Raw genomic sequence first — 22,686 nt, 5'->3', positions numbered from 1 at the left:
TTGGGCTAATACAAATCTTATTGTCAAAAGAAGAGTTTAAAGAATCGATATAAATTTTGAGCAAGCTCATTTGAAGTCAGTTAATTGAGTATTTATTCAAAAAAGAGAGCACGCTTGCTTAACAGCACACTAATAGGGACAGTTACCCTAGTATCCGTATCGTGAAATTCCAGCAGAAGATAAGAAATAAATTCATCCCACTTTATCTTGCCGTCAACCTTTATATCTATCTGGAATTGTTTATATATAAGACTTACACATAAGAGTCGACAAACACAAATTGAGATTAACTGACTTTTTTGAAGAGAGTCTGAAACTCGTCCTGTGGCATTGTTATCTCGAGGACGTCTTGGAAAGAATCTTGCAGCTGAGAAGAATCCATTTCTTCATTTTCCGCTGCCTGAAGACATCTAATGTGTATATTGTGTTTGTGTGTAAAATAAAAGTAGTCGAGAGGAAAATATGTGCAACACATGTACCAAGAAGGCATTGTGCAAACGCATCAAAGACTGCTCGGTGCATTGCTTCCCGATCTTTTTCGTTTCGAAAAACCGTTCGAATGCTTCTTTTATACTAAAATAAAAATATTTAATTACAAATTTATAATTATGCGATTGTGTGTGTGTATTAATTTTCCGAACTAACCTCAGATGTGTTTTGCCAACAAATTCCATTGCAACAATTTTTTTAAATTTATTATTCTAACTCTAGAAGACCATAATCGTATCAAAAGTACATTTGCTAATTTTATAATTTATTTACGTTTGCATAAAAAAACTATATCGAGTAAAAAATTATATCGAGTATTTATCTTTTTACATAATCAAGAACAAATAGCAATCATATGTATACTGTTGTATCAATCGATTGCTTACCTATTTCCATGTTAAGTTGTGGGAAGAAGAAATAACGAGGAAGGAGAAATAATCAATAACTCCGTGTATATATGAGGTAGGTAGCACCGAGCGTAACTGCTGTAACGTCGGATCAATGCGACGAAAACAACATATTTCGTTCTGAAAGAAATTTATAAAACTCCATGGAATTGTTCACAGCTTTGAGCTTGTTCCGTCGACAGAAATACGAAGAGTGCGCTTCAATATGCACGGACTTGTTGAAAAAAAATCCTCTGGATCAGGTACATGTTGTTCCTCATCGTTTCTTTATGGATAAATGTATTTGCGAAATGTAATTGAGAGACATGTGACTTTCACGTTAGGCCGTGTGGGTCTTAAAAATGCGCGCCTTGACGTTGCAAGTCTACGTGGACGACATCGAAGGCGAAGAAGAGGGTATCGCGGAGAGTCTATTAGATAATTATGCAATATCGATGATGCCCAGACCGGGAACTTCTTTGAAAAATCCAGGCACCAGTTATACCAGTCAGGGAGTGCGGCCCAAGTCTCAATCTGGTTTGTCGCAGCTCGTCTAAAAATTCCAATTCCACAACTTTCGTTTTGAACATTCGAAACAAGATCTAATAGTGGATATTTTCTAAAGGTAGACCAGTTACCGGGGTTGTGCGACCCGCCACTCAGGCAGCAATGTCCCAGTCCATCGAGCAAGCGTTGAGAACACCGAGAACAGCGATGACTGCCAGGCCGATCACAGCGATCTCAGGACGCAATGTTAGGTAGAATGTCTCTACAGGTGTATTTACAATTTAACAAGATTAATAAGATTCTTATCCTCAAAGGCTTGGTACAGCTTCGATGTTGACGGAACCTGGCGGACCGTTTATCCAGTTGTCGCGCTTAAATATAACCAAGTACGCCAATCAACAAAGTATAGCAAAACCATTATTCGAATACATATACTATCACGAAAATGACGCGAGATACGTGAGTCATTGATCTTGCAAAAATCATTGAGATATTACTGCAATTGATACGTTTTAATATAAAATATACATTACAGGCGTTGGATTTGGCTGTACAGGCGACGCAGGTTTGTCAATTCAAAGACTGGTGGTGGAAGGTCCAGTTGGGTAAGTGTTACTACACCTTGGGATTGGTGAGAGATGCGGAGCAACAGTTCAAGTCGGCGTTGAAGGATCACAAATGCATCGAGACGGTGTTGCGGCTGATCAGGGTCTACATCAGGCTCGATCAGCCGTTGGCCGCGTTGGACACGTGCAAGAGAGGTCTTGAATACTTCGTGAACGATATCGCGATTCTCACAGAGATGGGCCGTATATTCGAAGGTCTGAACAATACGGCGATGTCTATGAAGTATTACAGAATGATCGCACAGGAAGACGCTTCCCACACGGAAGCGATTGCCAGTATAGGCATGCATCACTTTTACAACGATCAACCAGAGCTAGCTTTGCGTTATTATAGGTACATGCGTTAAATATAAAATGACAAGGTCCAGTATTTGGTTAAACTGTTTCACTTTTCTGTTTTGTTTGTTTGCAATATTTATGTTATATATCTTGACTCACAACTTTACGACTTGACCCATTGTACATAAGCGCTCCACGATTTTGCACAAATTATATGTAAAAACAAAAATTGGTAATGTACGCGTTTCAGACGTCTATTGCAAATGGGTGTGCACAACGCCGAGCTGTTCAATAATCTTGGACTCTGTTGCTTCTACGCTCAGCAATACGACCACACCATCTCGTGCTTCGAGAGAGCATTGAGTCTCGCGAATGACGAAAACGTAGCCGACGTGTGGTATAACATTTCTCACATCGCCGTCGTATGTACAATTTTTATTTCAAAAAAGCGTAATAAAATATAAAATTACACACAAGACGAATGCGTATTGCAGACACTGGGTGATATGATAATGGCCGAAGAATGTTTGAGACTGGCCATCGCGAATGACAACAGACACGCTTTGGCCTACAATAATCTCGGCGTGATAGAGATGCGGAACGGAAATGTCACCGCGGCGAGAACTTATTTCCACGCAGCGGCCAATATCGCTAGCTACGTGTACGAGGCGCACTTTAACAGCGCGCATTTAGCTTACCAAGTAATTAATATCTGATTTTTATTTTGATTATGCATATTCTGCGCAATGTTAAAGTGTTCTTCGATATTTATACAGGTTGGAGACCTACAAACGAGTTATATCGCAGTACAAAAAGCGTTGAACGCGTATCCTGGACATTACGATAGTAAAACCCTTTTGCAAAAACTGCAAAGATACTTCTCACATATGTGACGAGATAAACAAAGAGACTCTTTCCTCTTTTTCTACACTGCATTATTTTATTTATAATCTGTAAAACACATATATCGTTTAAACATAATTCTATATACATAATATACAAAAAAGTACAAATTATGTTTAAAATTTTTGCACACATTATTTGAAATACCTTACAACTGCAGAATTAAAATTGAAATCTTGTGTACAAAGGGAAATAATCATAAAAATTCTTTTGGAAGTACAAGTGTTCAATAATAATAATATACTCAATGATACGACTAATTGTCATTTGTGTTCTTTTCTTATCAAGTTTGTACAAATATATACTAATCTGTAATGTTTTTATTCATCGAGAAAAAGTGTGTATACAATAGTTTCTCGCTAACTACCCGCATTTTTTTCTCGGTATCTGTCCGGGAATCATTCTCACCAATTCCTGGAAGTGCCTCGCCGAGCCAATCAGAGATAACAGCCGGCAATTCTCGGAAATTTCTCATATATATCTTCCTCGACATCGCTTGCGAAACCGAGGAGCGGACAGTTAGCGAGAAACTACTGTACTTTTGTACCGATAATAAATTCAGCTCAATCAGTGTGCAATCAGTATTTTCATAGGATAATATATATAAAGGATGTTCCATCTAACTTGAGCATCCTAAATATCTCGCTTATTTTTTATGATAGGAGGATGCCGAAAAGGGTCATTATTCAGTTCGAGGAGACAAATACTGTAATAAACAAGAAATTTTTCTCAAGGTCATATTTTATAGGATTTCAAAGTCATTGACATTTTTTTAATCTGAAAGTACATATTTTTATCTTCGCGATATGATAGACAAGGTCAAGACGAATCCAAAAAGTTCTTATTTATTACAGTATTTGTCTCCTCGAACTGAATAATAACCCTTTTTGGCAACCTCCTATCATAAAAAATAAGCGAGATATTTAGAATGCTCAAGTTAGGTGGGACACCTTGTACATATATATATATATATACACACATATAATCCCATGTAATTACTAATCTTATAATTGACATATTGAACAATAGTCTAAAGAGATAATAAATACTTGGTTATTATATAATATACACGTACATACATACGTACATATATATATATATATATATATATATCTGGTATATATGTATATACGCATGTATGTATTATTATTCAGAAAAGCACGGTATTGGAATATATATCCAAATATGAGCTTGGAAAATATCATGTGAGATACTTGCTTCTCTTCCTTTCTTCTTTGGAATTCGTGCAGAAAGGCCAGAGCAATGTACAGTCTTGTGACGGATTAATTGTTAGTGTGGGACATAACTAACCACGATATGACAAAGTAAAAGAGAAAAATCGGATATACCGCTAATGCTTTTCTCCCTGCAGGTTGACTGTTTCCAAGGAATGCCATAGATGCTACAAATGAAGAATAGAATTTATAAATACAGTTTTAACAATATTCAACAATTTTCTGGTATAACTTCCAAAGAGATATCATTGATGTTATATTCACCATATGTTGCCCAAAAGAATCCAATAGTAGAGATTACGCTTCTGAGAATAGTCAACAAATTGGTTTGATTAGCTATTAAAATGATTCTGCATATAATTAGTGCAATGGCATTTGGCAATAGGCAATATCCAAGTACACAAACACTTTGGAAGAAAGATCTGCAAAAAAAAAGCAAATTAAAATTGTTTTGTGCAACTATAATACTAATTTTATACATATTTTGATAAATTATAAAATAATCATATTCCAACTAAAAACAACTTTGATACAATTTTCCTTACATATTTCCACCTAATAATTTTGAATTCAACGTAACAATCATAGATCCAATCCATACAATGACAAATACTTCTGCAAATTCAGGACCTCCATCATTTGAATTGTCTGCCGTGTCAGAACCTTGTAATATCCTAAAGAATATATTTACAATTTAAATAACATATTAGTTTTGTCTAAGTTTTGCACATATTGTATATAAAAAAACATTTGTAAAAATGTCTTACATTGCCATAAATGTACACAATATTAATGGTCCCCATAGATCCCCTGAAATAAACAATTTACATTACACAATATGTTTAACCTCTACTTTTTAATGATAAAACTTACAATCTTTGAGTAGACTTTTCTTCTCTTTAGGATACAAAACATGGAAAAATTTCTTGCCTACTGCTCGAACATCCCTCAACTACATCAAATAAAAACAATAAATGTCAAGACCAATATATTGCTACTTTTTGAAATAAATAAATTAGTCAAAAATGTACGCTCACAATTGTGTCTTTGATGGGTTCATCTAATGTATTGAATTCAGGTTCTCCCAAGACTGATTTCTGTCTCGTGCCTACTGTCATCTCACCCTCAACTTGTTGAGGATCCACATTGTACGTGGCGTCATCGTACATCTGTTAAAACGTAAACACATCGAACATTGAACTGACACATTTGTACAAAAATATCTATATAAATTCTCTATCCCACGAATAATTCATCGCAACACAAGAATTCGAAAACAAGCAACGAAAAGTGATCACGTGCAATAAATCGCAACAGATGATACTTGCGTCGAGCTTTGCCTCGCCAGTCACCGTCGCCATGTTAATCGTCAATGTGGATTCGAATTATCGCAAGGAACTACGAAGTGTAGCGTCGACGATCTCGAAAACGACGCACCGCAAGCATATCAGGAAAAGAATCGTCACGTGTATCGTCCGCGACACGTTCACTCGGAAAGAAATAGACACACGCGTGTTGTTCCACTCTTGGCTAATTTGCTGTTACCGCGAACAACACAAAATTATCGAGAAACGTTGCGTCAAACCGATCGAATCTCGATCGTCCGGCCGCCAATTGGTCCGTTTAACAAATCAAGATATGAACCGCTAATCAAGATATGACCCTCTCGATGATTCGGCGTGCTACGAATGACATTCGGATGATTTCTCGGTATCGATAGGTGGCGCCAGTGTTGTCAGTGGCAGAGCCGCGGCGGAGATTGAGGCTGCGTTCGAATAGCACTACCAATTGAATCGCAACGACAATTCTTCCCGACAAGATCGTCGTGAAGCAGAAATCATCAACAACATCCTCGAACACCTGTCTACGAGAATTTCCTCACGATGTTCTGCGCAAAGACGCGCCGGCCGCTGCGTGCCTTGGTTTATGTTACTGCGATCGTGTTGATGTTGACATTTGTCGCGCACGCGCAGCAGAAAGCCGACGAGCCAGTAGCCGGCGATCCGCAAAAGAGCGGCGAATCCAAATGGAAACTCGACGAAGAACTATGTAACTACATCCAGCAAACTTGATATTCCTTTCGCTTTTACGTCCAATTAGCGTTTTCTCTTTTTTCTTTCTTGCGATAAAACTTGATTTATCGATCAGTCTATTGAAATTTATGTATTTTGAAAGATACTTATATATGCCGTAACTATATTCCTGTGGTAGTCAAGAAACTGTTTGCTCAGAAGCGCAAGAATCACGAAGAAGCTATACAAACTCTTCTAAAGGTGGACAAATACGAGCGTCTGTATAAAATGGTTACCGTATTGACCGAAGCGATAGTCGAAGTGATCGAGTCGAGCAGGAACGTAATTGAAAACGCCAGCTTTGTTCCGGGCAAGACTTCTTTTCCGGAAGATACTACCGTTAGAGATGGTAATAAACATATTTACTAGTTATTTTTATTTATTTATTAATATATATTTTTACCAAATTTCTCCGTATCAATTGTTTTTTTTATTTGTTGCAGCATTATCTAGCATTCTAGAGAACACCGCACTCTTCGGAGATATTATTTTGTATCTGCCGGACATCATGCACAGGGTGCTGAAGACGCAGCAGAAATGGTACACCACGATACACTGGTCTCTGAATTTCGCCAATCAGACACGCCACTTACTGAACAAATCGACCATCACGATGATACGCTTGGTCGAGCAAGAGCTGAACATCACAGAGCGGGATCCCAATTATTTTAATCCCTACAGGAGCGCTCCCCATTCTAGCAAGCGCGAGGATACCGTGAAGAAAAAGTCTACGAGGAAGGAGAAGCGCAAAAAAGGACCACATATTGCTAAAATCGAGTTGTGAACGTCGGTCTCTTCGCGCCACGAGAGTCTTCTAACCGGTTCCTAAATCGCCTCGTCGAGAGGCGGGTCCTCTGCAACGTGTTGTTAGAATTCTAGGGAAGCTAAGTTGTCGACGGCCTGTACTCTCTCGCCTGCGCAAGAAATTTTGTCTCACGAGAGATTAATACATAGAATCTATTTTGTTGTACATACAAATAATCTATCAAAATATTTAAGATTATGCATACGTTTAACTGTTGGGTAAAACGTTGTTGCATTATGCGAAAAGAGATTGCTGTTATACATATCAAATTTCGAGCGAATCTTTCTTCAATGCGAAAACAAAAATCATGTATGTCTGTGTTCGAATGCGTATCTGGTTTATGTGGAAACGATTATCACATCAAAAACCCGATGGTCTCTCTCTCCGACGGCTCCAATTTCCCAAATCGTTCGTCGATTTCGCAATAATTTACTGGCGGCAAGAGATCGCCGCGAGGTAACCGCCGTCCTGTCCTTGTTTAAAAGCGAAACGAACGGAGAACGCCCGAAGGCGGCTTTGCTTTTGCGAGCGAGCCGTGAATCTCACGTCATCGATATGAGAGACGGCTTTTCTCGTCGTTTTACTCCGGCGACGAGTCGCACCGCGACGGTAGAAAGTGGTCAGCCAATGAGCTGAGAACGGTTCTTCACCGGCCAGTTCCCGCGAAGTGCCGCGCCGGCGGCGGCGGTCTACCCCCGGCAGTGTCGCGGCAGCGGATCAGTCTGTTGGGTCGATCGGTCGGTCGGCTGATAATACATCGTGGTCACGGTAATCGCACGAACTCCGAACGAGGCGCCGAGAACACGCGAACGGAACCGGAACACGCCGTTGTCACTCCCCAGAGATTATACCGAGAACACGCGAGCTGCCGAACGATGAGACTCCAGGAAACGGCGCTCCTCTGCGCCGTCTTGACCGTCGCAGGTAGGCGCGCCCTCGTTGTTCCCTACGTCGATCACCTTTCTCTCCGTCAGTGTGCTCCCGGTCCAGTGAGGTCGGATTGCGCGTGTCTCTCCGCGTGGGAGAGCCGGAAAATGGGAGAGATCGCTTAAATTCTCACTGGACCGCGGCGCGACATTTCGTGCCATTTATTGTCTAACGTAACGGCGGTTTCCTAGAAATTGCGAAAGATCCAAGATCAAAGATCTCGTCACTCTCAATAATCCACCAGCCGATTCTTTTTCCATTCGTATACGTGGCGTACCTTTCGGATTGGGCATCGGCAGTTTATTTTCACCGATTACTTGATTCGATAACAGTCGCTTTCCAAAACTTGCGCAAATCCGTTCATTTCTAACGTTGAATTTCCACATTTTCACAGATAATAAAATGTAATTGCGTCGATTCAATGTTGGTTGGTTTCGATTGGTTTTTTTTTTTTTTTTTTTTTTTTTTTTTTATTGCTGTTCGGAAATACACCTGACCAGTTTCTAGCAGAATGCCGCCACTGATTTTGTACTTTATTTTTTCCTTCTTTTTTTATTCTACGTCTATTCCTCTCGAGAAGCATTTTCTGTTTGTGCGTTTTTTTCTTTGTTTCTTGCTCTTCTACATACATTTGATATTCTCATCCAAATGATATTAAAAATCCAAAACTGTGCAATATAAATAATTACACATTATTTTATTATCGATTAAAGCTCATATCTTTGTACTTAATATTTAATAATTGCAACAAACAAACAGAAACAAACTCGCTCAGATTGTTCACGATAACTGTTTATATAATTTTGAAGAATAAAAAAAAAACTTAAAAGTGGCTTGTTTGATTAATTGATCCACATATATTACTCGGATGCATAAATCTTTGCTTTGAAATAAAAATATTTGTTGATGACGATTAAACAAAACGAAAATATTGTTTCGCACAAGAACAAAAATCGTGAGACAAGATGATGCCGAATTCAAGAAAGTGAGAGATGACACTGACGCGCGTCGACAAATTTGGCACGTCGTTGGCGGCGGTTTCACTCGCGTTTACATAAGATTTGTTTTACGCGCATATGGTGCACATACGTACACACGCGAAGCGGGGAGCGCACACACGTGCGACCGCACGTGTGCGTGTGCACGAATACGATAGAAGGAAATGTTGCACCTGAAAGAGCGAGAGCACAACGTCATTGCCAACGCGCACTGATGGTGGTGTACCTTCACTTTCCACTTTATCCGCTAAACGGATCTCTTTGACATCCGCGAACACGAACACCTCTCTCGACAAGCTACGGCCGTAATGCGTCTCATTCTCGCCTGTCACATCTGCGAAAAACAGACGAATCGGAGAAGAACTAAGTTTTTTCCGAAGAGATTGCACATTTTCTAATTTATTCAATTAGAAACGCTTCCGAGAGAACGGGAATTACAAACGGGAAAGAGATTTTCCAAAACTTCAATAAGAAGAAACAAGATTATTCTTTTTTCTGTTTGTTCATACCGCAAACATCCGGTTGAACCGCGTCAGGAAGCTCGACGAAAGTGAAATGAACGCCTATGTTGCAGAACTGTAATTGTCGATTAAGTTGCGCATGTAATGAATGTCTTGAGATATAATTTCTAGTTGATCTCGCGCGTACCAAGAAGGCGATAATATCTCTCGTTTGTGTTTTACATAGCAAATACATAGATCGGGAATCATCGTACAATTTAATTCTCGATAAGTTGCAATTACTTCGCACCTCATTGTTCTCGCGAGATTTAATTAAACGCGGAGTCATCGATTAGAGCGCAAATGATGATTTAAAAAATTTATCGCTACAGATAGAACTACTAAAAACTATGAGAATTAATTGTAACTTCACAGCGTGTACAACGTTATCTAATGTTACTTGAAATTGCAGTTAAATATATAAGCGCGCCCGATAAAAATGTGCTACACGTAACGATTATAAGGTCATTGGGAAGAGTCTCCGCAGGTGCTACTTTCTCTCGCACTTGTCCACGATTTTTAATATCTTCATACCTTCAACATCGCGTGTCGTGCAATTTCTCTCATTATGCACGCGACGCTCGTTGCGCGCGCGCGCGCGTTTTGTTCCTCTTTTTTTTAAATCCTTTTTTTGATATAATCCCGAAGAGATTCAATGTTAAGTTCACCAACTCCTAAAACGTGAACTTAAATTTCTCGCGAGACAGATATACGAGCTACTCACAAAGAGCCTTGATACTAGCACTCTCCCCGTAACGTCAGCTTGAGCGTGTCCGCTTCGTTGCTGCGAATGCGTTGTTGTATAAGTTTCGCGAAAAATTTGTGCAATTCTCGCGCGCTCTCGACGCGGCGAAACACGGCCGCAGTCGCGCGTCTGGAATGGCTAAGAAGCTCTTCCGGCAGTTGGAAATTCTTCGCCCGTAAACATATTGATGTACGCACGCACGCTTGACTGATCAACCACTAAATAACGGCACATCAACGGCGCGGGAAGTTAACTTGCGAGTTTAGAATCGTTTAAATTTATAGAGTTGCGGGATTCCCAGTTGTTAGAGTCTCTCGCGCGTATGCAATAAAGGTAACATAGATTAGGTCGGCATTTTACACGCGTGTCAGATTTGTCACTTTGGTGCTCCATAAATTTCCACTTTCCAACGTAAGTTTCTGACTTACAAATTGAATAAAGATAAAACGAAACAAAACCTTCTCAAAAATACATGTTAATGTTTCGGCGATTCATTAAACGCGCCGTCGCGCGACTCCACCTTTGTCTTTTCACGCGTCTCTATAACGTTTAATTTACATTTCGCCAAAAGAAACATATAAAACGCTTGCTCGGTGCGTTATTCTCAAACATATTGGAATGTACACAACCCGCGTGTTTCTCGCTTTCTCAAACCTCTCTTCTGGAATTTCTCCCGCCCATATCATCCACGCGCGTTTCTTTTAAGCTTTTTGCAGACGTGATCTTATCGTCATCGTCTCTTACACGTTCTGCTGGGACAAAAAAAAAAAAAAAAAAAAAAAAAAATTAGGTTATATTATTCTTTTTTGTTCCGAGCATGAAATTGTGTCGTGTAATTGGGCCGATTATATGGAAACGAGCCCCTGATGGGCTGCGGGGAAAAAAAAAAAAAAAAAAAAAANAAAAAAAAAAAAAAAAAAAAACAATGGACAAGTATTATAATATCTGTAGAAGTCGAAGAATATATAAAAATTTAAGTCTTGCGCAAAATCGATGAAGTAACGCCTGGAATTCTCAAAACGTCGTGTCGCGCATTTAAAACATATGTAAATGTGTCAAGCAAATGAGGATTAAAACTGTTATATGTGACTTCTCCTAGTTTGCGGCCATTCATTAAAGTCATTGCTTTGTCACCCGTCGCTGGGCGTAATCGTTCGCGGTTCGGAGCGTAATAACGGCCGCGACGGAAGGAACGCGGTAAAAGTAGAACGTAGGCGCGCTTGATAGCCAGCTCCATCCGGAATACAAGAGCGTAAATATGCGGTAAACACGTTTCGAGCAAGCGATCCCCAACCTTGACATTTCCCGACCGCTCTCGAACACTTTTCTCAATCATCTGGACGATCACACGAGATATATCGTGTGATCTCCGTTTATATAAAAAAAAAAGAAAAGAAAATTCACACAGATTCTCGTTCGGGATAAATTGGACAATCATCTGATTCCGACCATTTTCGAGAGGGAATAAAGTTTCGATGTAACGAGATGAAATTTGGATTCGCGCGCGAGATTAATCAGATGCAAAACAATACTCGTTACTTTCACGAATGAGGACAGAAAAAAAAGAAAGAAATACTTTCTTTCGCGACGTATTTACGCGCCGATAAAACTACTGTGTTTATTTTCTGCGTGTCTATGTATAAAAAAAATTGTTTAGAATGTTTAGAATGTTACCTTCGTTGCGTCCGTCGCTCATTATCCTCCTTCCTCATTATTGCCTTTCTTTGATTTTCAGTGCATTGCCAGAAGAACAAAAAGGACGAGGACAACAAGAAGGACGAGGAATTCAGGTGTCCGGAAGGCCAGGGTAACGGCAATTTTGCCGATCCGGCAACCTGCAGAAGATTTTATCAGGTAATTGCATGACGTGTCGCATTGCTTCTGTTGCTTTTGTCGTTCGTCGATCGTTTATTACCTCCGTTACGATTGCTCGCGTCGCAATTACTAACAATCTTGTTTTGTTTTTTGGAAAGTGCGTCGATGGATATCCGTACCTGAACCGATGTCCGTCGGGCTTGCACTTCGACGACATCAGCAAATTCTGCACCTTCAAGAACGAGGCGCGATGCGGACCCATCGAGACTAGTGAGCGAACAGTGTTTTTTCTCGCGTTCTCCAAAAATTTGACACGAAATTAACGGAGCGAGATTCAAAGAGGAAATTACACGCTGTCGAAAAGCAATTTGACTAATGATACAGTTATTACTTTTTCGAGCGCGCCGTTCCTAATCTGCGTTTACTCCCCCGGGTGTATAATTTTCGGAAGAGAATCGTGAGTGCGGTCCTCGCAATAGTCTTTCAAATCTCTTTTCTTTTTTAGCACCAGCGCCAATCACCGAACCGCCGACGGATCTGGCCGAGCGCTGCGACACGGCGAACTGTCAGCTTCCGTATTGCTTCTGTTCCAGAGACGGCACGATCATTCCCGGCGGTCTTCAGCCGGAGGAGGTAAGATAAACGATTGATTTCACGGCTTACGAAATGTGTCCGAAAACGACGCAGACGCAACATCTTCAATGATTCCAGACGCCGCAAATGATAATAATGACGTTCGATGGTGCGATAAATCACAACAATTTCGATCACTATCAGAAGATATTTACTCAGGATCGCTTGAATCCTAACAATTGCCCGTTGAGAGGCACGTTCTTTATCTCTCACGAGTACTGCAACTACAACATGGTCCAGAGCCTGGCGCACGACGGCCACGAAATCGCGACGGAGACGATCTCGTGAGTAAATAGTTGATCGTAATCGGCGAGCGTCGATAAGTAGCGTTTCGCTGATCGAATCGTACGTTTTTCAGACTTCAAAAAGGCCTGGAGGACAAAGGCTACGAGGAATGGGTCGGCGAGATGATCGGCATGCGCGAGATACTTAAGCACTTCAGCAACATTTCGACCAGCGAAGTGGTCGGTATGCGGGCGCCTTACTTGAAGCCCGGCCGCAACACTCAGTACAAGGTACTCGAGGACTTCGGATACATATACGACAGCAGCATCGGGATCTCGCCGTTGAAGGTGCCAATCTGGCCGTACACTCTCGACTACAAGATCCCACACGAGTGCAAAGCCGGCACCTGTCCCACCAAATCGTTCCAAGGTAACGAAAAACTACGACGAAAATTTAAACAAAATAGATTTCATCAATGTAAAATGAATTCTAGTAAACAATGTATATTTTTGATATGCAATTTTAAAGAAATTATTTATCTGTCGCAGGTGTTTGGGAGCTACCTCTGAACGCGCATTACGTGGAGAGCTACGAAGGTGGGCACTGTCCTTACTTAGATCAATGCGTCCTACACAATCACGATCCCGAGGAGGTGTTCGAGTGGTTGCAGGAAGACTTTAACAGATATTACGAACAGAACAGAGCGCCGTACATGATGCCTTTCCACACCAATTGGTTCCAAATCAAAGAGTTGGAACGCGGTCTGTCGAAATTCCTCGACTGGGCGGTGACACTGTGAGTACATGAAATACGTCTCTGCTAAAAACCAGAACATCTTGAAAGTAACATTTCTGTCTTACAGACCTGACGTTTACTTCGTAACCGCAACACAAGCGTTAACGTGGGTGACCGATCCGAAACCGATTAAAGCTCTGCATAATTTCGAAGGATGGTCATGTAAAAAGAAAGAAAATTTGCCGGGACCACCGTGCAATAATCCACATAAATGTGCTTTAGATTTCAAGCCTTCTGAAGCAAATTTCACGATGACAAGGTAGAAATTAACGCAATTATCAATAACATAATTGTAGAATCCAATCAAATTACTGTTGTTTTAATAGAATCATAATTGGATTTATAAAAATTTATAATTAATTACAGGTATCTAGAAACGTGTAGAGAGTGTCCAAACAAATATCCATGGTTAGGAGATTCTAAGGGTACAGGGCTGTATAATGATAACTATAATCCCCAAAACAAATAAGGAGCGTCACTCGAGCGAGTTAGATTTAAATTTTAGCCTGTTGCGCCTCGTTTGTTGCTATCAATACGGATGGCATATGTGCGCGACAAATGATCGACGGATCTTTATAAAAATTTCAATTTGCGTGTATCTCAAATGTGTATAAGTCAGTGCGCATCAACTCATACTTCTATTTTCGTGTATAGAACATATATTCGGCAATTTTTTGCAAATATTTTTAACGTTATGTATAAATGCTCAACTTAAAAGAGAAAATTATCTTGGTGCTAAATAAAAACAAAAACTTTTAGTTTTAGAAGATAACCTAACGATATCCTAGAATAATTAATCTTAAACAAATTCCCTTACTTTTTTTGAAAATGATATATGCTCTTATACATGTATATATCCGTAACAATAATATCCATTATATTTATATATTGCAAAGTATGTACACAACACATCTATGTTCATTGTATTAAATCATACTGTCTTATTGCATCAAAGAGTATACAAACAAGATGCTGCAATTGCTTCTAATAAATTGCAGTTATCTAACGTATGGGCAGCCAAGAATCAAGTACTTCGCTATATTTCTTACGTTCTGAAACAAACATAAAAAACCAAGGCAGTTGTACATTTTGCACTCAACTGATTAGAGAGAGAAATATATAGATTTTTTCTTATTAATTATATAAATACACAATCATGTTTTATACAGATAACAAAACCAACTTTTTGCTTAACTCGATATTTTTCATTTTCTTTTAAAAATAAAAACAATTATGTCACCTGGCTCTGGGAAAAGTTCTGGGTGTTGTATGATATAATCTCTCAATTTAGTATCACGGTCTGCTTTGTACGCATCAGTTGTTTTGTTTATACCTTGAGCAACGAAATATCCTAGTGTCATTCCTATACCATGCGCTTGGAAACCTGAACACAAACATCAGTTTGACACTATGGTTGTCGAAAAAGCTTACCATAGAACTGAATAATAATGTGTGCAATTCTGTCATCTTTATTGAAAATCAATTATGTCAATCAAATAAGGATTTCTGCTTTGTTTCCTAAAATTGAAATTATAAGAGAGATATAAGAAAAAAAAGAAAATAAAACACAGTTTGTGATTGTGATTCTAAGAGAACTGCTACGTTACATAACCCGCGTCAAAAGGTTAAAGATGTCTCAAGTCAAGACGAACAAATGTCACGCGCATTCATTATCACTCGATACTACTTACCAGAATACCATGGCCTATAACAGTAAAAGTTTCTTGCGCAGGGGATCGCGAAGCCCATTACTATACAGCATATTTCATTTATATATTTCTGCAATACACTCGGTTTGTAATCGGGATCCGGTTTGAGTAAATCCAGAGCCCATTGAATTTCCGGATGATCACTTATTTCATGTGAATGGTGTTTGATGTCTGTCATATTTGCGAGACAATTTCTTTTCCGATGCTAAATCAACGAAGTTACAAAAACACGACACACCGATCAGCCGCGAAGTTTTGCTTTGAGTCGCAGACCGGCTGCAAGCTGCGACCGATAAATGAGGGGTTTACTCCTGCCACCTATATTTCTATTTAGTAAGTTAAATTTTTTTGCAGAAATCTAGTATCTGAATACTTACTTCATTCTTACAAAAGTGTGGTCATAGCGGATTGAAAATGATTATAAATATAATCTCAGACGGACATTTTAACTAAAAGACTAATTGAATTTCAAATATATAAATATAATAGTTATAAAATAGTTTTATATATATAACTATTACATAAAATATTTCTCTTATATTGACCCAATACTTTCTAAAATGTTATACTCTTTTCTTTTAAACTCTCTCTCTCTCTCTCTCTCTCTCTCTCTCTCTCTCTCTCTCTGTTGATAAATTTTTCTAAAGGAACTCCATTAAATAAAAAACGAACAAATATATTGTTGTAAGATTTTTATTTGTTAACTATTGTTTCACATAGACTACCAAATGCTAACATGATTTTATATATGTTTGATCATATTTTTGATAGCATTTTGTAATCACATTTTTAATAGAACAATGTGTTACTTTCACTTGTTTCTGTTAGCACTCTTATCAAAGATAGCCAAAATTTCGAGTTTACACACATTATGGCACAAAACTTTCGAATCAAATTGCTGTTTTTTACAGCATGACTTTTTGATTTATATATGATTGTCAGTGAACTGATGCATTTGTACATTATTTATTTCAAACAAAAAAACAGTCTATTAAAATTCTTTTCTATTAACACCTTTTATATTGCTTGGCCATCTTTGCGATGTCGTGTGTATGTGTGGTGCTACAGTAAAACAATTTAATACATATAAATAAATATAGCGAAATTGTTCTCGAATTTACCTAAAGTAACTGCCGTGTGAAAAGAATACCATGTGTGGACCTTGCGTATATTATAGAGAAGTAGAAAAAATATTACCGTCACACACAGAAAAGCGTGACCGGCACACACTCGGCTTCCGAACGAGAACATTACAGTATAGTTTCACTTTTTAAAGCTCTTCTGATAAAACAAAATATATTCTGTCGCTTAATATATAACAACTAACATTCCTATAATTTCTCCAGAAAAAGATAAAACACTATAACAGAATGATATTTACAGTATATAAATATTCTCTTTGCTTCAATAATGCTCTGAAATCTGATTTCTTGTTGTAAACGAGAAAAGATGAGAGCATTTTGTTAAAGGAACTTTTGAATTTAAAATATATTGTATATGGAAGTAGTAGTAGCGACTATTAATGCAAAATTACATCAACAATAATTATCACATTACAATATGTGCTTGAGAGTATCATATTGCATTATTTGTAAATAATAAATAATTACAAAATAAACCTGTAACTTTGTAATCATATAATAATTACTGAGTATATTGCAAAATAAAAAAAATACGTATTGTAAAATAATGTGGCACTTATTAAAAGAATACTGACTTGATTATGAAATGCGCACAGTATTCACAAGATTATTGAAACATCACATAAAAAAAATAAAGTTAACTCCGTTTTCTAACATTTATCATTCCCATTTCTCACTCTCACGCGATATATTTCTACTTGAAAAATATGAAGTAGAATAAAAAATCTATATTCGAAACTTTCCTGTAAATCTACATCAAATTGTCCGAAACATTGTTCTGTTTATCAATATTTTCTCCAGTCGTATTACTCTGCTATCATTGTTATTTATAAATTCTATTTGTGAATGTAGTATTAAATAGCTCCAGGAACAGCTCCATTGACGGCTTCACGACGATACCACATAGCTGCAGCAGAGCTGCAGGGAAAAATCAGACAGTTATGAAATTTATTGTACGCATAGCACTGCGCAAGTCATAGTACATTCATACAAACCTCAAGCACGAGGAAGGCATTGTTTCTACGTATACGTATAGTACAATCGCTATAAAAATACTTCCGGTTCGTAATGGGCATAATAGCACCGCTAATATACCGTATTCCAAATAGAAAATATAGGTCCACACGACTTGCACAAGAAGTAATAGACAAATTGGCACGGAGCGGCAAACCAAACAGAATTTCGACACGCGTTGTCCCGCGGGATGTTCAATTTCTTGCAATCTGAAATGGCAATAAAAAATTGAGATTGGGACAATCTTTTGTTAGCGTGACGACATAAGTTATTACAATAAACGAACCTACGGTCAGCCTGAACCGCTAAAATAATCGTAAGCAGGAAGTTGAAAATAACCAAGTGGATGTATCCGTAGAAGTACGTAATACCACCTGGTAGGTAACTATTTTCAACGTATATTCCCCATACGAAGATCGCGCCTATATGACCGTCAATTACCTCTCCTACGCTCCACGGACCTTTGACAAGCAAGTTTTTGTTTTGTTTTTCAACTTATTTCCATTCACTGTTTCTCTGACATTTGTGTTTACACACTCACCGATAGCCATGTTCAACGAGTACAGCATCAAAGTAAAAAACACTTTATCAACGGTGGACAGTACCCACAATTTTCTCACCACCCAATGCAAGAATCTGTTACGTATCCGTGGTCGATACATGCGTCTACCTATATCGGAACAAAAGCTTTTTTCAGCATGCATAGTTCTTAAAATATTGATATAAAAAAAACTCGCAAATTTCGCATATTTACGTTTCCTGTACATATGAATGAAGCGTAATAAGCACAATGGCACTATCATTATTGCCAATAGAATAAAGAACGCTATCTGGAACTATAAGAAAAATAAAAACGTTAAAGTGCACACACCTTACGTTACATGAAAATTTAATCAACTAGTGTGACTTGTGGTAACTTACAATGTGAACTACGCTGTACATCAGTATTAATTTGGGCAAAATTCGAAACGATAAAAACGATCCGTCGAGAGAGAAATCATGTGATACAATTTTCTCTCTATTTTTCATGTCAATTACACGTGCCTGAAAAAATATAAAATACAATTTTGCTTGTGTATAAAAACATATGACATTTTTAAAACCAATACTCTTTGATTCAGTTCAATAATAGAGACATCTGTACTCAACTGTTATGTGATGAATACCCTCCGTGTACTCTGTCGAATTCCATGGCAACACATAGAGAGGACCTTTTACATGATCACACTGCAGCCAATCGCATTGATTGTCGAATTGAATTTCGACGCTTTTTATCGGAACCGTGGAAAACGCCAACACTCTGCAACGAGCAATTTGTGAGCTGAACACTTTACGAAGTCGACACAATAAATAGTACTAATAAAAGTGCGTTTTACCTGACATGCGTGGATGTAATAACGGATTTCGGGTTTTCTTTTTGCGGCATCCTAGATTGCGCGTTTTTCGGATTGGTGATTAATACTACAGGCCAGTCATTGTGCTTTATATCAATGAATGAGAACTGGCCGTGATCTATTGCCGCGAGGCGATACCTAGTAATAAGCGTGTGTATGTCAAGTAGGCGTCTACTGTTCGTAAACTAAGGAGAATCGATAGTGGTAAGCTGCATATCGGAGATATAATGAATAATGATACAGCAAAGGAGTATTTATATAATCAGTATCAAAGTGTTTCACTGTTAATTTTATGTGAGTTATAAGTTAATTTTACGTGAGTTATATTATAAGTATTGTATCTATGAATATCGCTGTGACACAGAAAGCAAAAATAAACACACTTCTAGAGATCTTATTCGTTCTGAATAAAAATGCACAGAAGAGATTTCTTTGTTATGTTTATGCTTCGTAACTGATTGTACTTACAATTAAGTTGATTTCAAAGAAACCAAAATAAATGTAATTACAATAACTAAAGTTTCTTAAATATAAGTAAGGTAGAAATATATCGTCTCTTACATTCTATTGTCCTTCCAATCTGCCAATTCCAGTTCAAGGAAGCCCCCTTTTTGTAAAGTATACATATTTGGCATTGTGCCACCAAATGTGTGATAATGGCCACATAGATATGCCATATTTTCTCTGTAACTACCTTTTAATAAATTAGATTATTTCAAGATTTGTCTTGTACCTTCAATGAAAAAAAAATTACATAATTATTATCTTACTTAACAGACTCCTGATGTCTGTATCGGCCCGAGATACTATGCACGATGTAGGATAATGACCAAACACAATTGCATGATCAGCCTTGCTTTCTTTGGATTGTTTGATCAACTGTTTTATCTTGTCAATCTCGTGTTGGTCTAAAACGCCAATAAAATTAAATGGTCTCTTAGGGCCTGGTTTCAAACAAGCATCAACAGCAATAAACGAGTACGTTTCAGAACCAACATTGACATTGTACATGTAGGATCTAGGATGTTTCTTTCCCTGAATAGAATAGTTTGAGTAATAATTGTGCTTTGAGTCAAGACTGATCATGTTAAAGTTATCTGAAAATGCATTGATAAATTTATAATATTCCTCAAAATATAATATTTAAAATGAGATTGTTAAAATATTTGCTTTTTACCATGATTTCCTCTGACATCCAGCCACAATGTTTTCTCTTTAATATTAGTTACTTCCATCACATATTTATAACTACGCCATTCTGGAAGTATCTGCTTAGAACCCAATCTGTCACTAGCTATGGCATCAGTTAAATCTCCTATCAAAATACAAATAAATGATGTATTTTAATTTAGAAAGTTTACTACTTACTTTACTCATTAGTTGTTATTCTCATTGTACACTATAAGATTCTTGTCATATGTTTACATACTCTGACACATAAATTACCTGAAGCCACAACAACTGCAGGCCTTATTGAATCTACAGTAACATTGCAGAATTCCTGAAGCTCCAATATTCTGGATACATCCTTAAATACACTTAGATGTAAGTCAGATATCTAAAGATATACAAACAACTGTTAAAATACATGTATCTCTGTATTAACCACAAGAAAATAGAATTCACATTGCATTATCATCTGTTCAAAGCACAGACAAACCTGTAAGAACCACATCAAGCGATCATAGGACCTTCCTATATTATAATACTTTGGATATTTGGAATCAGAAGATTGTGCCATCCCATTATTGTCCCTGAATGTCTCGTACGAGGGATATGACTCGACGTTGATAAAATCAGCCACATTGGCCACCAAAATAGAAAGCATCAGCACGAAAGTCAGGAGGACGATAGTGGACTTGGCTATTCTCATCGTGACAACGTTCAGGCGATAACTTCTAAACATCAAGAAAAACATCTGCTTCCGTCACAGCCACCTGCTTCGAATCTCTTGCCTCATGGCAGACCGGCTCGATGATCGCTGACATTCGATACGCTGTCGACGAAGATCAAACTGGGGAAGACGGCCAAACGAGTCGGAGGATTATTCCTCGGGGGAAGTCACGTTGCTCGCGTTCGTCGCGCGACGAACGACAAACGTTCGCCGAGAATGCCGAGATTCATTTCCGCGTCTATTACGAGAACGCGAGCGGCATCGAGCCACGTTATGCGCATTCGCGCGGCAAAATCGATCGAAAACTTTCGGGGAAAACTTAAAGCGATCCGAGTCGATCGGTTTACGCTTTCATTTATTCATCTTCTCTGTCGCTATTTATATCTCGAGAATGTCGTCACGAAAAATTCATGCAACCCTCCTCTGTGCTTGGAAAGTTACTCGGACACTGTCACGCACTTGTCAACTGTGTATTCGACCATAACACGTGTGTTTCTAAATTGAATGTTATAAATAAAACCAATATATTTTCTACACAGGTTTAAACGTGCCAAAAAGTTTTTCTAACCACCAACAAAACAGTTTTATTTGTGTGGTTTTACTTATGAGACAATTTTAGAAACACTCTCTCTTTGTATAAACAAATTATATTATACGTATGTATATGTATATATATATTCGAGATTTTCTGTATTACTAGTTTACGATCATGAAGAATATTTTTATCAACAATGTTGGAAGAAGCCAGTAGATTTTCTATTTTACCAGTAAGAGACACAAGAGATTTTATCGACTTAGCTGCGTAATAATTCAAGTTTTCACGAGGCTGTAAGATGATGTCGCTGTATGCTATTAAAAATGGGAGGAAACTCAAAGTTTAAACACAGAGAGAAAACCATGAGCGGCCAGGATTTATTTTATATAAAGTAAGTTTCCTTCTTGTATAAAAAAGGGCATTTGGACCGAGAAGTGCGCGTTTGGAATCGAATCTATCGCACCTATTGTTGCCTCTTTTCCGCGTAGCCGATTGGTTGGTTGGTTGATCGACATATACATATTATATACATATAATTTATTATATATTTATAATATTATACTTTATATTGTATTATATGTATTATATACATACTACAGTAATGTCACTAACCTCCGCCGCGCGACCTTGGCGGGGTCACTGACCTCGGACGCGCGACCTTGGCGGAGTCATTGACCTCGGTCACGTGACCGCGGCGAGGTCACTGACTTTAGTCACGTGATTATGGTATATATGCGTAGCGCACGCCTGTGTTGTGCTAGTATGTAAAAAATATAAAATCATATAAAAATACTTACAATTAATTTTTTTGTTTTTTAGGTTTTGATTTTGCCTGGATACAAATTTACGATCGGTAGTTAGAAAATTAAGATAAGGGATTTGACGCAAAAGTTTCACGGTGATAGTTATGAAATAGAGAAGATAATAAAAATTAGCGATGGATACGCAATTTGTCATTATCTTGTTTCAATCTGACGCATCTATATGCAGCTCGTGGCTCGCATACGCGTAAGTATACCCGCAAGTAAATTGATAATTGTGTAACTATGTTTAGATGT

General features: G+C 38.1%; 7 protein-coding genes across 11 annotated transcripts in view; 3 read left to right on the top strand and 4 right to left on the bottom strand.

Annotated features, from left to right (window-relative positions):
- LOC109852382 (WD repeat-containing protein on Y chromosome) overlaps nucleotides 1–967 on the bottom strand; it is an 11,479-nt gene extending 10,512 nt beyond the window's left edge. Inside the window, exons 1-4 of the mRNA XM_020423495.1 lie at nucleotides 876–967; nucleotides 480–573; nucleotides 296–400; nucleotides 152–230 (exon numbers count right to left, since the gene is read on the bottom strand). Of these exons, the coding sequence (XP_020279084.1) occupies nucleotides 152–230; nucleotides 296–400; nucleotides 480–503 (208 nt within the window). The 5' untranslated portion in view covers nucleotides 504–573; nucleotides 876–967. The remainder of the gene's footprint in view (nucleotides 1–151; nucleotides 231–295; nucleotides 401–479; nucleotides 574–875) is intronic.
- Nucleotides 652–3,220, top strand: LOC109852383 (tetratricopeptide repeat protein 8). Of its 3 annotated transcripts, XM_020423498.1 has the most exons (9): nucleotides 652–951; nucleotides 1,056–1,138; nucleotides 1,220–1,412; nucleotides 1,501–1,633; nucleotides 1,697–1,841; nucleotides 1,918–2,342; nucleotides 2,538–2,709; nucleotides 2,782–2,988; nucleotides 3,064–3,220. In XM_020423498.1, the coding sequence occupies exons 3-9, from the start codon at nucleotides 1,238–1,240 to the stop codon at nucleotides 3,178–3,180; spliced, it is 1,374 nt and encodes a 457-aa protein (XP_020279087.1). In that variant the 5' UTR covers nucleotides 652–951; nucleotides 1,056–1,138; nucleotides 1,220–1,237; the 3' UTR covers nucleotides 3,181–3,220. The 3 variants fall into 3 exon arrangements, with proteins under 3 accessions (XP_020279087.1, XP_020279088.1, XP_020279086.1); XM_020423499.1 differs by having other exon boundaries at nucleotides 1,056–1,412; XM_020423497.1 differs by lacking the exon at nucleotides 652–951 and having other exon boundaries at nucleotides 1,031–1,138.
- Nucleotides 3,221–4,313: 1,093 nt separating this feature from the next.
- LOC109852386 (protein YIPF6) lies at nucleotides 4,314–6,077 on the bottom strand. 2 transcript variants are annotated; one of them, XM_020423503.1, is made up of 7 exons: nucleotides 5,728–6,077; nucleotides 5,463–5,594; nucleotides 5,299–5,377; nucleotides 5,193–5,235; nucleotides 4,971–5,099; nucleotides 4,690–4,847; nucleotides 4,314–4,592 (listed from the first exon to the last, which is right to left on the bottom strand). In XM_020423503.1, the coding sequence occupies exons 2-7, from the start codon at nucleotides 5,592–5,594 to the stop codon at nucleotides 4,474–4,476; spliced, it is 660 nt and encodes a 219-aa protein (XP_020279092.1). In that variant the 5' UTR covers nucleotides 5,728–6,077; the 3' UTR covers nucleotides 4,314–4,473. The 2 variants fall into 2 exon arrangements, with proteins under 2 accessions (XP_020279092.1, XP_020279091.1); XM_020423502.1 differs by having other exon boundaries at nucleotides 5,754–6,076.
- Nucleotides 6,078–6,200: 123 nt separating this feature from the next.
- On the top strand, nucleotides 6,201–7,980 carry LOC109852385 (coiled-coil domain-containing protein 134-like). The gene is made up of 3 exons (XM_020423501.1): nucleotides 6,201–6,474; nucleotides 6,637–6,846; nucleotides 6,941–7,980. The coding sequence occupies exons 1-3, from the start codon at nucleotides 6,309–6,311 to the stop codon at nucleotides 7,279–7,281; spliced, it is 717 nt and encodes a 238-aa protein (XP_020279090.1). The 5' UTR covers nucleotides 6,201–6,308; the 3' UTR covers nucleotides 7,282–7,980.
- Nucleotides 7,981–7,990: 10 nt separating this feature from the next.
- On the top strand, nucleotides 7,991–14,708 carry LOC109852384. Its single transcript, XM_020423500.1, has 9 exons — nucleotides 7,991–8,226; nucleotides 12,208–12,326; nucleotides 12,446–12,557; nucleotides 12,793–12,920; nucleotides 12,999–13,204; nucleotides 13,279–13,574; nucleotides 13,694–13,940; nucleotides 14,008–14,199; nucleotides 14,307–14,708. Exons 1-9 carry the CDS (start codon nucleotides 8,178–8,180, stop codon nucleotides 14,407–14,409), a joined length of 1,452 nt encoding a protein of 483 aa, XP_020279089.1. The 5' UTR covers nucleotides 7,991–8,177; the 3' UTR covers nucleotides 14,410–14,708.
- Nucleotides 14,709–14,857: 149 nt separating this feature from the next.
- Nucleotides 14,858–15,957, bottom strand: LOC109852388 (NADH dehydrogenase [ubiquinone] 1 subunit C2). The gene is made up of 3 exons (XM_020423504.1): nucleotides 15,632–15,957; nucleotides 15,181–15,324; nucleotides 14,858–14,992 (listed from the first exon to the last, which is right to left on the bottom strand). The coding sequence occupies exons 1-3, from the start codon at nucleotides 15,825–15,827 to the stop codon at nucleotides 14,943–14,945; spliced, it is 390 nt and encodes a 129-aa protein (XP_020279093.1). The 5' UTR covers nucleotides 15,828–15,957; the 3' UTR covers nucleotides 14,858–14,942.
- Nucleotides 15,958–16,326: 369 nt separating this feature from the next.
- Nucleotides 16,327–21,729, bottom strand: LOC109852374 (transmembrane protein 62-like). Of its 2 annotated transcripts, XM_020423478.1 has the most exons (13): nucleotides 20,860–21,729; nucleotides 20,646–20,757; nucleotides 20,377–20,514; nucleotides 19,970–20,296; nucleotides 19,761–19,893; nucleotides 19,182–19,337; nucleotides 18,955–19,105; nucleotides 18,727–18,849; nucleotides 18,560–18,641; nucleotides 18,347–18,475; nucleotides 18,092–18,266; nucleotides 17,787–18,014; nucleotides 16,327–17,709 (listed from the first exon to the last, which is right to left on the bottom strand). In XM_020423478.1, exons 1-13 carry the CDS (start codon nucleotides 21,115–21,117, stop codon nucleotides 17,646–17,648), a joined length of 2,076 nt encoding a protein of 691 aa, XP_020279067.1. In that variant the 5' UTR covers nucleotides 21,118–21,729; the 3' UTR covers nucleotides 16,327–17,645. The 2 variants fall into 2 exon arrangements, with proteins under 2 accessions (XP_020279067.1, XP_020279068.1); XM_020423479.1 differs by lacking the exon at nucleotides 16,327–17,709 and having other exon boundaries at nucleotides 17,793–18,014; nucleotides 18,096–18,266.
- Nucleotides 21,730–22,686: the final 957 nt, after the last annotated feature.

Source organism: Pseudomyrmex gracilis, unplaced genomic scaffold, assembly GCF_002006095.1.
Source record: "Pseudomyrmex gracilis isolate BER0280 unplaced genomic scaffold, ASM200609v1 scaffold_28, whole genome shotgun sequence".
Taxonomy (NCBI): Eukaryota; Metazoa; Arthropoda; class Insecta; order Hymenoptera; family Formicidae; genus Pseudomyrmex; species Pseudomyrmex gracilis.
Note: the sequence above shows the minus strand (reverse complement) of the source record. Positions and strands in the feature narration are given on the sequence as shown.

Coding starts and splice junctions, on each gene's coding strand:
- LOC109852383 (XM_020423497.1), top strand. CDS start 1,040: ATGGAATTGTTCACAGCTTTGAGCTTGTTCCGTCGACAGAAATACGAA. Junction 1,842..1,917: donor ACGAAAATGACGCGAGATAC/GTGAGTCATTGA, acceptor TATACATTACAG/GCGTTGGATTTGGCTGTACA. Junction 2,710..2,781: donor ACATTTCTCACATCGCCGTC/GTATGTACAATT, acceptor TGCGTATTGCAG/ACACTGGGTGATATGATAAT.
- LOC109852386 (XM_020423502.1), bottom strand. CDS start 5,786: ATGGCGACGGTGACTGGCGAGGCAAAGCTCGAC. Junction 5,595..5,753: donor CTGGCGAGGCAAAGCTCGAC/GCAAGTATCATC, acceptor ACGTTTTAACAG/ATGTACGATGACGCCACGTA. Junction 5,236..5,298: donor GAAAAGTCTACTCAAAGATT/GTAAGTTTTATC, acceptor TGTTTATTTCAG/GGGATCTATGGGGACCATTA.
- LOC109852385 (XM_020423501.1), top strand. CDS start 6,309: ATGTTCTGCGCAAAGACGCGCCGGCCGCTGCGTGCCTTGGTTTATGTT. Junction 6,475..6,636: donor GAAACTCGACGAAGAACTAT/GTAACTACATCC, acceptor TTCCTGTGGTAG/TCAAGAAACTGTTTGCTCAG. Junction 6,847..6,940: donor AGATACTACCGTTAGAGATG/GTAATAAACATA, acceptor TATTTGTTGCAG/CATTATCTAGCATTCTAGAG.
- LOC109852384 (XM_020423500.1), top strand. CDS start 8,178: ATGAGACTCCAGGAAACGGCGCTCCTCTGCGCCGTCTTGACCGTCGCA. Junction 12,558..12,792: donor ATGCGGACCCATCGAGACTA/GTGAGCGAACAG, acceptor TTTCTTTTTTAG/CACCAGCGCCAATCACCGAA. Junction 12,921..12,998: donor GCGGTCTTCAGCCGGAGGAG/GTAAGATAAACG, acceptor CAATGATTCCAG/ACGCCGCAAATGATAATAAT.
- LOC109852388 (XM_020423504.1), bottom strand. CDS start 15,827: ATGACAGACATCAAACACCATTCACATGAAATAAGTGATCATCCGGAA. Junction 15,325..15,631: donor TTATAGGCCATGGTATTCTG/GTAAGTAGTATC, acceptor GTTTGTGTTCAG/GTTTCCAAGCGCATGGTATA. Junction 14,993..15,180: donor AGAACTTTTCCCAGAGCCAG/GTGACATAATTG, acceptor TGTTTGTTTCAG/AACGTAAGAAATATAGCGAA.
- LOC109852374 (XM_020423478.1), bottom strand. CDS start 21,117: ATGTTTTTCTTGATGTTTAGAAGTTATCGCCTGAACGTTGTCACGATG. Junction 19,894..19,969: donor AGACATCAGGAGTCTGTTAA/GTAAGATAATAA, acceptor ATTTATTAAAAG/GTAGTTACAGAGAAAATATG. Junction 17,710..17,786: donor ATGCCTTCCTCGTGCTTGAG/GTTTGTATGAAT, acceptor TTTTCCCTGCAG/CTCTGCTGCAGCTATGTGGT.